Source organism: Silurus meridionalis, chromosome 17, assembly GCF_014805685.1.
Source record: "Silurus meridionalis isolate SWU-2019-XX chromosome 17, ASM1480568v1, whole genome shotgun sequence".
In the NCBI taxonomy this organism is placed as follows: Eukaryota; Metazoa; Chordata; class Actinopteri; order Siluriformes; family Siluridae; genus Silurus; species Silurus meridionalis.
The window spans coordinates 5,454,798-5,470,121 of record NC_060900.1 but is presented as its reverse complement, the minus strand read 5'-3'; the positions used below and the strand labels follow the sequence as shown (position 1 = coordinate 5,470,121).

Below are 15,324 nucleotides of genomic sequence, written 5' to 3'. Positions count from 1 at the left end.
ATTATAATTTCCTGTTGAAATATGAACATGAAAAATGAACTGAATAATTAGCTATAATAACCTTCGCTCTTCTGGTAAGATATTTCACTAGATTGTGGAGGGTGCTTCTTGTGGAGGGATTTTTGCACATTCAGCCACAAAGGCTTTAGTAAAGTCAGGTAGTGATGTAGGATCTTTTCAAACTTCCAAGCTCCCAAGCCCCATAAATTGACTAGGATCAATTCTCAGCTAGCAATAGAGGGAGCAGATTAAGTAGCTGACTCATTTTCAGGAGTAAGTTCATAAGTGATGTTAATATCAACACTGAGAAGGTTATCTTTGTTACAATTTGTGCAGGCTCCTAACTCGAATTTCAGGGCGGCACAGTCAGATTATTGAAATTACCTGTGCAAAGTTCACACCTTTTGGGAGTTGACAGGTTTTTTTGTTGACAGGTTTTTGGCAGACTTTGTCAGAGTGTCTAGACCACTGTTTTTAAATCAAACAGTTTAAGCCTGGGGAAAAACATAGTAAATCCGGGTACAGAAAATGTGTACTGGTTTTCCAAATGAGCAGTAGGACATAAAACGACGATTTCCACTACTTCAGATGTTGACATTAATGTAATGAACACATTAGAACTATTCAAATAGACATCAAATATATTGTTGAGATTTATTGTCATGCCACTTATGCTGATTGTGTTAATCAGGGAAAATTTGAGGTTTTTAATGTCTGTGTGTGGAATTTCATTATTAATTCCTTGCTACATGTGAATTCTGAGCTGACAACTCAATTCTGTGTAAAGTGCCCACGATAGCCTTAGATACTTGTTCTTGCTTGATAAGAGTGGATCCTGACATGGTCTTCTGCTGTTGAAGCTCATCCACTTTAAAGTTCATATGCCAAGATGCTGTTTGGCTTTAAGAGTGCTTATATTAGTTGCTATTTCCTTTGGAAGCTTGAACCAATCTGCACTTTTTCCTTTCACCTTACTAATCAACAAGGTGTTTCCATTCACAGAATGGTTGCTCTGTAGCTTGAATGTGTGTAAAATTCCTGATACATCAGCTGTTTCTAAAACAGCAGCCAATATTACCAACAACCATGCCATTGTCAAAGTCACACTTACTTGAAGCTCCTGACCTTTTATTTGGCTGCCAGATAATTGGCTGATAGAAAACTGCATAAAACTGCAGCTGTTCCTAATAAAATGACAGAGTGGCTTTGAGGAGAGACAGGACTCGCTGCTTAAAAAAAGAAATTATCCAACTACTTCGGCATTGTTCAAGGACGCGTAGCCATAAATACATCTTGCTTTGTGTAGTACTGGTCAACAACACCATGTTCTTCTGTGGATTTGGTAGACGATATCTGTGAAGTTGAAGTTCCGTACTTGCTAGGAGTAGCAATAGAGGGAGCAGGTTAAGTAGTCGACTGATTTTCAGTGCTGCAGCATCACTTACACCAAGGTTACTGTTGTATGGTTTTGGTTGGTACAGAATTTTTAGTGAAAAGGGATGATAATGTTCCCATTTTGGGAACATTAACTGTAAGGTTAATCTGACCACATGGAAAGCATCGTAACAGTCTTTCTTGAAAATCAGCTTGGATGAATTAGGCTTTTAACTGGAAATATTTACACTGATTTTATGTGATACTTATGTGCTTATTACAGAATGTTTATGTATTTGGTACAGGCAATCTGTTTGCCATTATTATCTAACGTTCCACTTACATCTCTCAGTCTCTCTCTCTCTCTCTTTTAAATGTAATACTGTAAAAAGTGTAAAGTAAAAAGTTCACTTCCTCACACTATTTCTCTAAAGAAGGACCAGTCATTTCCTGTTAAAGCAGAGTAGAGACTGGATTCACCACAGGTGTGTATGCACGTTCACTAATTTTTAGACCGACTCTCTTACCTTTTTCTCTCTCTCTATCTTGCTCTTTTTTTCCCCAACTCTTCCCATCTCTATTGCCCTGGTGGTGTGTCAGTACATTACAGCCCTGACAGAGCGACAGATCTCGCCGGGTCACAGGCAGGGCGGAGGGGAATTAAATCAGAACAGACTCTGGAAGCAGCTTTTTTTTTTTTTCATTTAGTGCGTGTATCATTCTCATGTCCCATTTATATTCCTGTTGTATTCTTCTGCGCTTGTGATCTAAAATAAAACCAGTCCAGGCTGGCAATTGCATCACATGAGAGCTGATTGATTTGTGTTATTCTTGTCATTGAAGCGGATAATTTCTCCTTTAAAAGTGTGTGTGTATGTGTGTGGCCTGGAGGCAGTCATGTTAATTGTTATGTTGTGTGTATACAGTATGTGTATGTATTATTTTATATATATATATATATATATATATATATATATATATATATATATATATATATATATATAAAATATGTATGTATGTAATGTGCGTGTATCTGTGTGTGTACATAATTAAGTACAGGTGTTTTGTTAAAGGGAATGTTATTGTGCATAAATATTGTGTTTGTCATCCTTCTGAGAACAGATTTCACTCTGTGTGTGTGTGTGTGTGTGTGTGTGTGTGTGTGTGTGTGTGTGTGTGTGTGTGTGTGTGTGTGTGTGGTAATAACAGGGTTTAGGAGTTACAATTGAGACTATATTGAGGAATGCTGAAGAGGGATTACATATGACATCAGATCTCCACCGCCAAAAACCAAAAACTGCTTGAACACATAAGCATGAAAATGTATTTCTTCACTGACAAGATACATACATTAATCTTAGCATACAAAAATCCTTGCTTTAAAGGAATGGAACTGTGTAGCTGTTTCCTTTTTTGAACTAATCCATATCCATTGTAAATGTAGCATAGGTGCGATTAAGCAGGGACAGAATTTTGTATCCCTGCATGAGAAACAAACAAACAAACAAAAAACAGAAAAAAAACAGAAAAGCTGATTATGCAGAATGAACTGGTGGAAATGCAAAGCCAGTTAAATGTGTTGGTGTTTTCCCAATCATTATTGTCTCATCCAAAGACTTATTGTATTGTTCCAATGTGGTGATGTCTTGCTTTATGTTATGCATCTTTTCACTTTTTTCCACAGCACGTGGCCTTAAATTTATACTTAAATTTAATGAAACAGGAATTCTGGATTTCTTTTAGTACTAAGGAACATGCTGAAATTCTTGCCTAAGGGAATTGCACAGACATTACAAAAAAAAAGAGAGATCAGGATTTTTGATTGAAAATGGTGATGTTTCACTTTTAATTGTTTGATTTTTTTATTTGTTTTCTAATTTCAGTAATACTAGCCCATAACTTTTGCTTCATTATTCCTCCAGTTGCTAGTGAGAATCCTTTAGGAGTCAAGCAAAGCAACATAACTGTTTCCCCTTTCACCAAAAAAGGAGGATTTTCTCAGTCTACAAGCGCATTAGCAGTCTGGCCTGACATGTTTTGACAGATCCTGTGATAAAACGCTCTAATGCAGAAAATAGCGTGATGTTTGCTCTCATGTTCGGTTGAAGTCTGAGGTTATCACTGGGTTACAAGGCTTTTTACCAACTGCAAAACATCCATATAATTAAAGCAGCATTATTTTCATGCACTTCTACAAATCTCCTGTCTTTTTTTTTTTTAGCTGCTCCACACAAAAGTCTGTATTGCACCACGGACATGCTGTGTCACCTTGTCCTCATGAATTTTTATTTTTATTCTACAGGAAGATCTGTGTGCATTGTAAGTGTGTACGTGAAGAGCATGCGGTGCGCTCTGTGCCTGGGCAACTGGAGAAGATGATGACGAAGCTAGTGTCCGACTTTCAGAGGCACTCCATCTCGGACGATGACTCGGGATGTGCCTCGGAGGAGTACGCCTGGGTGCCGCCTGGTCTCAAGCCTGAACAGGTAAGCAGATGTGCACCGGACGGACATAATATATTCCCACTCTTAGACTAGAAACTTGTATCCCAGCTGCTTTTTCCAGCATGAAATCATAACAGAAGCCAAGTCGAGTTGTGATTGTTGTTTCAGTTATTCACTTCCTATTAGCATGTAGTGACATGCTACATGAAACGGTGTAAGTGAGAAATGACATTTTATCCAGTGAAAATATCTTGACTATAGTCAAATTTATTTAGTATTTCCTATTATAAGATTACAGTTATGCAAATTTAGGATTGTTAAATCTGCTGTGAGACATTTTTACATTTTACGTATTTTACTTTACTTTGCTTATTTGCTTATTTTTTTGAAGTAGTTCAAAAGAAGGTTTTGGGCTCATGAATAGATATGAATCAGTGTTTGACTTGTTAATATCATTCTATTAATAGATTGGTTTATTAAGAGTAACAAAGTCTTTTCACAAAGTTTCACATAAAGTTGATTAAGCAAAGAGTCTTAGGGACATTATAGTCATAATAAATTATTTTGGATACTTAAGTACATTTGAAGGCAGATACTTTTGTACTTTTACTCAAGTGAAAGTTTAAAGGGACACTTAATATTTTACCCACCGTATCTCTACTTTTACTCAAGTTTGCTTTGTGTATATATTTAAAACACTTACAATATAGTAAGTAAATATACATTACATGGACAAAAGTATTTGGACGAATGACTTTTCTAATCATGTGGTTTTTTCCCAAACTGTTACCACAATGTTAGAGGCAGACAAATGTATAGGACGTCTCTGGATGTGGTTGCATTCGATTTTCTCTTCACTTGATCTAGACCCGAATCTGTTTCAGCATAACAACAGTCAACCCTACTGAACACTTTTGGGATAAATAGGCCTCCTCACCCTACATCAGTACCTGACTTTACTAACCCCTGTGGCTGGACGAGCACAAATATTTTGGCAACTACAATCCAAAATCTATTGCTACAAGCTACCCAGAAGAGTGGAGGTTTATCTTATGGTCCACAAAATTTTGTCCATATAGTTTATTTATACTGTATCTACAAAAGAAGCACAGCCATCTACAATATAAACCCAACGAAAATAGGTTTTTTTTTCTTTTTTATCATTTAAACCCTTGTCATGCTGTGTACTTTATATACAGTGTCCATTTCTAATATTTCTTGCATATTTATTTTAGGTCACTGTTTGAAGAGTTCTCGGGTGTGCTAGAATTCTTAAGTCTGTAGCAGGCAAAAACAGTGTAGTGATAGTAACCGAGACAGCGAGTGCGTATTGTCTATTGTGTGTTGTTCTCGGAGCTCACGTTTCTCTTCACGGAGCCAGTCTGTGTGGACAGAAGCAGTTGTCTCATGTTACAGTGTACTGAAAATTCCCATTGCTCTTCTGCTTACACACAGGATTGCACACTGTTTAATAATGAAAAGTGTCTATAAAAGTGAGTCTGTTGCTGGATGTGTGCATTGTTTTATTCTCCTAATGCCTCTGTGCCTGCAGGTATATCAGTACTTCAGCTGTATTCCTGAGGACAAGGTGCCCTATGTGAACAGCCCAGGAGAAAGATATCGCATTAAACAGCTTCTCCATCAGCTTCCGGCCCATGACAGTGAGGTCAGAATCCTCTTTCCATCAAAGCATCTCCCTTTTTTTTTAATACATTCTTGGGCTTGATGCAAGCTCTGATTTGAACACCTGCTTCAGCTTCATGTTAATCAGGAGGTTTTATTTTATATTAATCAGGGCTGATGGGCACAGATTGAGCTCCTTAATCACTTCCTTTTTTCCTATGCCAAAGCTCTTGGATGTTGAGTGCTTTTTTTCACCTAAATAATCAAATTCAGAATATAAAATTCATTTTGTATTTCAGAAAGCCACACATTTATCTTCCAAATTTAGCACCCGGTTAGCGTGTTCTCTAATTAGCAAACTGACGCTCCAAATCTACCACGTGCTCATCATCCACTTTATTAGAAACACCTTTGCATAAGTGGCTGGAAGGAGTAGCGAAGTATGAAATCATGCAGATACAGGCCAAAAGCTTGTACTATTGTGGTTGTGCCAGATGAGATGCTGATTTCCTATTTTTCATCGTAATAGTGACACAGAATGGTATGAAAAACAAAATCGACCCAAAAAAAATAAATATAATAAGCAGGCAGATGAGAAGACTCTGTCTGGTCTCACATCCCAATAAATCAGCAATCTTCTCCATTCTTACTTCCAGACTAGATCCCTCAGGTCTTCTGATCAGGATTTATTTATTTATTTATTTATTTATTTAAGAGTTCAACAATGTTTCTATAAAACCGCAGGCGATCGTGCTTTTTCCATGGGAGGTTCTAAATTCCAGGTTCAAAGAGTTCATTAGAGTTCAGCTCCTTCAATATCCATAGATTTTAAATATTTTTTTAAATGTTTTTAGGGGCAACTTCTATTGCTTTGAATGTGCTCTATACATAAAGACTTGGTTTGAGGTTACAGGAAAACTATACATAATCACTTTTTACAATCGTGGTGAGCAGAAAAGCATCTCAGAATGCACACTGAGCACAGGCTCAACGAAACTGATCATTTTCCGCACTCTCATTTTGATGAAGCGGTTTACCTGCATGATTTTGTGCATGAATTCCCCTTTTACAGTGGGCAGTCCGTGTACATCGAACATACAGTACAAGCATTGCTATGAACTCAACTCCATGAATATTATTTTATTTGTGCTGTTAGAACAAGCGGGCAGCTTTCGATGTACAGAAAACACTGTGTACGTGAATGTGTTCGATTGTCAATCCTGTTTGACTGGATTTAAATCAGCGCCTGTGTGTACATTTAAAGAACAGTCTTCTGCTAATGATGAGTTTTTAACATTATTTTCAGACAGTCTGGGCAAATTATCATTAGCTGGCTCATTAGCTGGGTCAAATCCCCTAGCTACCCACTCAAAACCTGCCTGCTACAGTTTTTTGCGCTGCTTTTCCCAATTTCTGAATGCCCTTGAATCCTCACATGGAATATACAATAGATCATTAGACAGAGTGCAGTAAGTTTAGATACACCATCTAAGCAATTTTTATATCCAACTAAAGATAAACTAGCGGTTTAGTTCAAGAAGCATTCAAGCAAGGGGTGTATATTATAAGAAACAAATATGCATGCAATGAATAAGCTAATCAAATGTAAATAAACATTTTCCAGCTTTCCACGGGTTTATCGGTAGAATTGTATCCTGGTCAAGATGGATCCAGAGTCTGTCCCTGGAAAAATGTCTGCTTATACCCTGCAAAGGCTGCATACACTTTATGGACAAAAGTCTGTGGACACCTGGTGATAAGATTCGTATGCGCTTTTTAAAATTCCAAAATCACCTCCGCTCTTTCACATAAGGCTGGAAAATCAGGTGTCCCAAAACTTTTGGTCAGAGAGTGTCTGCAATAAAATTACTATAAAAGAATTAGCAGGACGAATACATTCCATAAAACCTCTGATGGATTTTTTCAGTGAAAAAAATATACAGTCCAATGATGCAAAGCACCCGAGAGCATATTTAGTTTCTCCAGCATCAGTGTGTTTCACCTTCATAAGTGGTGTGTGTGTCTTTGTGCAGCCGCAGTACTGTAACTCCCTGGATGAGGAGGAGAAAAAGGAGCTTCGCTCATTCAGTCAGCAGAGGAAGAGAGAGAACCTAGGCCGCGGCAATGTGCGCCTCTTCCCTGTCACCATGACCGGAGCCATCTGCCAACAGGTACAAACACACACAGATAGAGGGAGAGAGAGAGGGAGAAAGAGAGGAGGAGAAGGTGGTCCTTTCTAGAACTTCAGGGCATTGATCTTTTAATGACATTGTGGCAATCTCATCAAATGAACAGAACTAATACCACATTTACCACCGCATTCTACCCCGAGTCATGCCGCGTTCCATCGCCCTGTGAACGCACCCTTCGCTGACGAATTCTTGCTGAGAGGGTGTGTCAGAATGCTTTGTTTCCTCTAGTCTTGATTTATGGATTCACCAAACACTCGAGGCTTTGCCTGGTCTGCACCCAGGTGGAACAAAACAAACCTGAGAGCAACGCGCTTATGGCATTTCAGTGTTCATAAATGGGGCATTTTTACCTAGTGTTTGAATTTTTATTTATTCCCCTGAAGAGCTTTAAAAGCTGTGACTTGTAATAAGGCTGTGCAGGTGACATTTACAATAGCACATTTAAATGGGTGGGATTGTCACGTCAAGTCTAAGCCAGTCTAAGTCAAGTCTATCTCAAATAGAACATATTTTAGCTGTTGCATGCATGGTGTGCATTTATGTGCTGTCGCTTTGTCGAAAATATAAAATGAAACAATTGTTTAAGCTTTAAGTGACAAGGTAAGTTGTAACTTCATTTAAAAAAAAAATTCAAAATTCACATTTTTTTCCCTCGAAATGTAAATATAAAAAAAAAATTGCAATCATGAGAATTGTTATTGTCCATTCCCTTTTTAGTCTGGTTGCTGTCAAGGTTTTCCTTGCCACAGTTGCCAATGGCTCGCTCATTAGGGACAAACTGACACTTATAAGGAACAAACGTGTACATTATTTTATTACCAATTTATCTGTGTGAAGCTGCCTTGAGACAATGTCCATTGTTAAATAATTAATTTGTTGAGTTTCTGAAATCCCAGCAGTGTCACCTACAGTATAGTTTCAGAAAGTCTACATTATCATCTGCTTGCCTGTGTATTCGTTAAAAAATTCTTTTTTTTTGTTTTTTTGTTTTCTGTTCCCTCTCAGTGTGGGAGGCAGATTTATGGAGGTGATATAGCCGTGTTTGCCTCCCGTGCGGGTCACGGCACCTGCTGGCACCCTCAGTGCTTCCAGTGTGCCACCTGCAGCGAGCTGCTAGTCGACCTTATCTACTTTTACCAGGATGGCCATATCTACTGCGGGCGTCACCATGCCGAGCGCATCAAACCACGCTGTCAGGCATGTGACGAGGTCAGTCGTATATTCCATACCCCCTTCATACACACTCACCAAATGTGTTTTATCAAGTGTCCTGAAATGACTCTAAGTGCAGAAAACCCTTTTTTTCCCCCTTCTTCTGTTTTTGCAATTAGATCATTCTGGCAGATGAGTGCACGGAGGCTGAGGGTCGCCACTGGCACATGAGGCACTTCTGCTGCTTTGAGTGCGAGACGGCGCTTGGTGGTCAGCGCTACATCATGAGAGAGAGCCGGCCCTACTGCTGTACCTGCTACGAGTCTCTGTACGCCGAGTACTGCGACACCTGCGGAGAGCACATCGGTAAATACACACATGATGAGCTCAGCTGCAAAGCCATGTCATTTTACCACAATAGATTAAGCCGAAAAGAAAATACAATCCCCAGTAATGGAGATAGCCAACCTATTTCCTGGAGGGCCACCCCCATAGAGAGGTTATTTCCCCACACACATGGCTATAATATTTACAGTCTGCCCGATGATGAACCAGTTCAGCTCTCTCGGATTAGAGCTGTAATTAAACTCTGTAATGCGGTGGTGCTTGAGGAATGCAGAAAACCCCTAATCCCAACCCCCCACTGTATAAAAGATATCAATATGATCGTATAATCCAGCACGATAACCTAAAAAGACCAAATTATACCACGGATGTTGCAGTATAGCCGTGTAGCAGCTGCCTAGATTAGATTTACATGTGCTGTGAATATTTTATCGGATACTGTCTTATTTTAAATAAAACATGTATCATGTTTTGAACTGTTGAATGCTAAAAGTACACTCCGTGGACGATTGCTAGCAAAACAATGTCAAGCTGTTATTAGTTTTAAATATATAATACAGTTGTTTCGTAACCATATTGGCTAACAATTACATTGTTAAAATGGATTTTTTGCAGGTATTGATCAGGGGCAGATGACATACGAGGGGCAGCACTGGCACGCATCCGAGGCATGTTTCTGCTGCGCTCGCTGTCAGTTGCCCTTGCTGGGCAGACCCTTCCTTCCCCGCAGGGGGCTCATCTATTGTTCCCGACCCTGTTCTCTGGGGGAAGACCCCGATAACTCGGACTCCTGTGACTCCGCTCTGCATTGCAAAATGACCTCACACAAACTCGTACACCAGCAGCGTGAAGAGCGTAGTTCACCTCTGCTGCCACCAGAGGGCAGCAATCTTACCACTGCGCCTGCAAAACTTTCTACTGCAACCACATCAACATCTTTATCAGAAAGCAGAGGTATGAAGTATAACCAGTACTGGTTTATTGGTGATGACGAGTAGCATCAGATCTAAGCTTTGATCCGTAAAAGTGCCGTTGTGATTAGTATCTTTTGTATGCAGACGAGTTGAGGAAAGTTCAAGTGTTTTTACTTCGTCATTGTTCTGTATTGTTTGTTAGGTGTGAACACTTCACCTTTCCACTTACAAAATGGCCGCACTTCACCTCCACCTTACGGACAAACCCGGTCTCAAAGCTCACGTTCCACTAGCGTGGCAAACGGTTGGGGGCCATTCCCAAACGAAGACAAATCCAACACGGATGAACATTCAGGGCTGGAGTACACGGTGGAGCTGAACGGATACGCTGAATTCGGGCCTTTTCCTCCCAGCTGTACCTCCAGAGGAACCTCGACAGCAAAGGACACTGGTAGAATGGAGGGCAGCTCAGGTAAGTTTATCTCCTTTCTTGTACACAAAAGCATTACTAAAAATCAGCCAATAATTGAAAACTTATACATTCATACCGTCTGATCTTCCACTTCATTATTCTATTCCCTCTACTGGGTTCTGTATTTTCTATATAGGAAATCTTCCTCAGCCCAACTGTACACCTGAGATCGACTCCCTAGAAGATGCAGACTTTTTCCCACCACCTCCACCCCCTGTGTTTATCGGCCCAGATGATTTTCCAATCCTGCCCCCACCAGATGAGCCCCACCCCTCTCCGCCCCCACCCCAATTTGGGCGAAGCAGCACAGCCAGGGTCAGCTTTAGGGAGCCAATCAGCTCCAGCTATTCAATGGAGGAGGAGGAGGAGGAGGAAGTGGAAGTGGGGGTTGAACTGGACAAGAAAGAGAAAGATGAGCAGGAGGAAGTGGAAGCTGAAGCTCATGGAGGCTCAGGACACAAACTGCTTTCTCAAACTGGGATGCCACCTCAGATGGACCTTTTAGGTAATAAAGATTTGTAAAAAGTAATATTTTATTTACAGCCTGTCTCAATTTGTATAGTGTCTAACAGCTGTTTTCTCCCCCTCTTCCTAGATGGCTTGTACCACCGCAGTTTTCAAAAAGGGTACAGAAGCCCACCTGGCCGAAGTCGCTTGGCCTCGGACTCCCCCCTACACTTTGGAACGGAGAAACACTTTCGTCGCTCAAGACGCGACAGACCTCGTCTAGATTCTCTGGAGTGGAGAGGAGGAGAGAGAGAGCACACTGCACGCCCACCCTCCATCACTTCTCCCGGAGATGGAAATTCCCGTTTGACTCTACACTCCACGCACTACAGACACGAGGACTCCTGCTCGACCTGCTCGTCCTCCTCTGACTCTGAAGAAGAGGGCTTCTTCCTTGGCCAGCGAATTCCTGTTCCTCCTCAGCTGACAGGGGAGAAAGAGAGGGAGGCAGAGACAGAGGGAAAAAGCAAAAGAGGGAGCCTGAGGAGGAGGAGAACACAAAGTCTCAGTGCGAAAGACAAAGACAAGGACAAAAACTGCATATTGTCTTGAGAAAAATAACAATTCAGATTCTTGCTTTTGTTGAGGAAGTGAACTTAAACGTTTCGGGCATTTTGTTGGAGGGAAGCAGCATCGAGTCCGGTCTGTGGTCAAAGTTTAAAGTAGATTTTCCTGATCTTTCCTGCTCAAACACGTCTGCTTTAAAAACTAGTAACAGAGATTCAAGTGCATTCTTCCCCAAGATGTTTCCACAATGATGAAAGCACACAAGTGTATAGAATGTCATTGGAAGGAGTAGAATAAAAATGTCCTTACATTGAAACTAAGAGACCCAAACCTGTTCCACCATGTCAATTCCCCTGTACACAAAGTCAGAGCTCCATAAAGGTATGGGTTAAAAGATGTAATTGAATTTACATGGGTTGTGAAAAGAGCTTTGACCTCAAGACTTTTGAACACCTTTGGAATAAATTGGAACACTAACTGCATCCCAGGCCTCCTCACCCTACATCAGTACAAATCACCCCAGAACATCTACTGGAACATCTTCACAGAAGAGTGCAGGGTATTATAACAGCAAATGGGACTGGATTTTTCAAAAAACACATTCAAGTTGTATGGTCAGGTGTCTCCAAACTTTTATCCATATAGTGTTTGAGCCTATCCAGATGAAAACTAATGCCTGATTGATAAATTGTAATATTCATATAGGAATGTTTTCACAGAAAGTTTAAATTTCATCACTTCCTCTGTTGTCATGACTTGTTTGTTAATGCTAAATGAAACAGGAGCAGTAAAAGAAAAGCTTCGAGGTCCAAATTTCTGAGACCACTGAATTATTTTATTTTTTATTCTTTTGCATTTTTCTCTGATTTAATAAAAATAAGTGTATGAAAAACTACCCATTAATCAAATACACCTCACTGTATCACAAATACAAGTCACTGTCAAATTCTTTCTTTATTGGAAGTGGTGAGTCTGAAAGTAAATCTGACCCTTTGTACAGAAATATATAGTAACCAGGAAATTCAAGAATGTTTTAATAATGATGAAAAAAAAATGCCTTCTATTTATATTCCATATTTAAATTGAAGAAAAACCCACCCTATATATCAGTTCTCTTTACTCCAGTGTAACATCAGACTGTCAGTTTAGTTTTCTGTAAAATCTTGTTTGCCACACTGATGCCTACTGCACACATTCGGGTTATGTTCATGTTTGCCAGCAGATTTGTTTAGGGATGTACAGTATTAGTAACATTTTTCAACATTCTAGCCTACGTTGTCTGCCAGAAAGGGTTTGTTTGAACAGGAAAATCATAGCATAGCATTTACACACTGTTAGAACCAGACTCTGTTGTTCAAGATTCTAGAAAATGCTGTGATCGACATGAGGGCCTGTAATAATCGAAATAAGGTATTTAGAATACAGAAAATCTTTTACTGAAGCACTTTTTTTACACCGATATGTATGTTAATTATTATTATTTTTTTTTTTAGAACTGATGAATATTTGGTGTTGCATTTATGGCCACATACTTTGAAATATTTCAAGGCAAGCAAATGTTTCCCACACCCTGAACCTAGTGTGTGAAATGGCTTATTTTCTAAGACAAATAAAGAAGATTGCGATCTCAAGCACATAGTTTTCTAATTGAAAGCAAATGCTCAAGGATGCATGGAGAGAGAAAGCCACCAGTCTTGAATGTTCTGGAAACATACCGTGTGGCATGTGGGATGAATGGGTTTTGCTTTGAGTTTAAGATCTGATCGTTGATGACATGAACGTAAACATGGAAATGATAACTCTTGCTTGTATTTGGTTCCAGTCAAAACTTGACAGTATTTATAAGGTGCTTTTTAGAGACAATAAACCCTGTGACTTTTTAGCTGCACAAGAGCTCTCAGTAGTTAAAACCTCTCTTCATTCTGAACAATAATACACAACAGAAATGCATATACGTTCCGAACCTTGTTTATCCGTTTGAACGATATGATGGAGCATTGAAAGACACTGTAAACTACAATTGGACTTGTTCTATACACGCTGGGTGACGGTGCCGCTTTTGTGCCCCTGTAAAAATAGCTTTAGATAGGTTTTTTTTACGCTTTTTTTTTAAATAAAAAAATACAAGTTTATTTCAAGTAACCCTTTTTTTTGCATAGGTAAAAATAAACCACTTGAACATTCATCATGTTTGTGTGTGATTTTTTTAAATTAAACTTAAGCCAGTCAAGTGTTTTGCTCCATTTAGCTGAAGCTTGGTTTTGTGTTTCACAGACTGATACTTAGTGAAATGTGAAATTAGTGATGACACGATGTACAGGTGCAAATGCCGCATATAGTCATTTTCGGAAGTGACATATTTTAGCCCGCAATGTATTCCATGTCATCAAAGACATAAGAAGGAAGTAATCAAGTCTGAGGTGAGATCATGAGACAGTAGTGATGTGAAGTTTTTCGTTTGAGTAAATCATTTTATTTGACTCACCTCACCAATAAGAGTCACCTCTTTTGGCTTTCAAATAATATTGTCATTTATTTGTAACGCCAACATGTAGCTCTAAAAACTCTCTTATATACTTGGAACGCAGCACATATTTATGTTCTACAGTCTACTCAAGCACTGTCTGAGTCTTATAGTAATATGTTTAACAAATACATCAATTAAAAAAAAAAGATTGCAGCTATTCAAATCCTATTTTGTACCGTTTTATTAATAGGGCTTGAACTGTAAATGAAAACAGAAACTCCAGATGTTCAATTGGACTAGAGATATATGTAAAATCCAGTTACACCATTAACAGTCCATTGTGCAATCTTATACAACACTTTCTGTTACAATTTTCATGAGAATTCCTGTAAATTCCGTTTACAGCCACAGTGCAGTGCTATTTCCAGTAAATCCCTGCTCCCCCTGTGCTTTACAAATGTCTAACGCTTCTGTACACCACCATCACTACTTTATTCTACCAGGGAAAGGAAAAGTTCATCCTCATTAGTTACTAATTAAAGGTCAGTAAATCTCAGGATGTAAATCATGGTTTTGGTTCAAGGACACACAATGCTGTGTACACATTCATCTCACCAATAGGTGGAGGTATGTCTTGTGACTACCAGAAGCACAGGGATTTTCCCAGTTGAGATCATTTGAGAGTATACAGTGTGTCTTTTATATATGTGTAACCATACACTGTCTTAAATAAAGCTACTAAACGTTGCTTTCTGCACTTGCTTGCCGGAGGGGCCATCAAGAAAATAGCTGGGAAAGTAAATGTTTCATCAAATGTACATCAATGTTCCAACTTTGTTTTGACAGAAGTACCCTTAATGGTAACACCCTAGCGACAAGGGGAAGTCTTCATTTTTTAGCGTTTTGCAGGCCACCTTATCCAAAACAACTTACAATAAACTCATTAGAATTATTCAAAGTCAAGTCAAGTTTATTTAGCGCTTTTCACAACAGACATTGTCTCAAATCAGCTTTAACAGTTTAGGTGAACGATGTGTATTTATCCCTGATGAGCAGCCATGGCAACTGTGGCAAGGAAAAACTCCCTTGAATGTTATGAGGAAGAATCCTTAAAAGGAACCAGACTCAAAAGGGGAACCCATCCTCATTTGGGTGACATCAAGAGTGTGATTATAGTCTTTAAACAATACAGAACACTGGAGAGTGAGAACTAACATGAGCACTGGAATGTAAGATTCAGAGTGATGTTCTTTCTACAGTCTTTTACAGTCATTTGTGGTTATAAAACTAGGAGCTACTGAGCAACTCATAAAATAGCTCAACATTT

The 15,324-nt window shown here is 39.3% G+C and overlaps 1 protein-coding gene across 2 annotated transcripts in view; it reads left to right on the top strand.

Annotated features, from left to right (window-relative positions):
- Window positions 1-13,715, top strand: part of prickle3 (prickle homolog 3) — a 33,510-nt gene extending 19,795 nt beyond the window's left edge. For both annotated transcript variants that reach the window (XM_046871615.1, XM_046871617.1), the window contains 9 exons: window positions 3,677-3,860; window positions 5,371-5,484; window positions 7,475-7,612; window positions 8,639-8,842; window positions 8,965-9,151; window positions 9,746-10,084; window positions 10,247-10,516; window positions 10,653-11,021; window positions 11,112-13,715. In XM_046871615.1, the coding sequence (XP_046727571.1) occupies window positions 3,677-3,860; window positions 5,371-5,484; window positions 7,475-7,612; window positions 8,639-8,842; window positions 8,965-9,151; window positions 9,746-10,084; window positions 10,247-10,516; window positions 10,653-11,021; window positions 11,112-11,575 (2,269 nt within the window). In that variant the 3' untranslated portion in view covers window positions 11,576-13,715. The remainder of the gene's footprint in view (window positions 1-3,676; window positions 3,861-5,370; window positions 5,485-7,474; window positions 7,613-8,638; window positions 8,843-8,964; window positions 9,152-9,745; window positions 10,085-10,246; window positions 10,517-10,652; window positions 11,022-11,111) is intronic.
- Window positions 13,716-15,324: the final 1,609 nt, after the last annotated feature.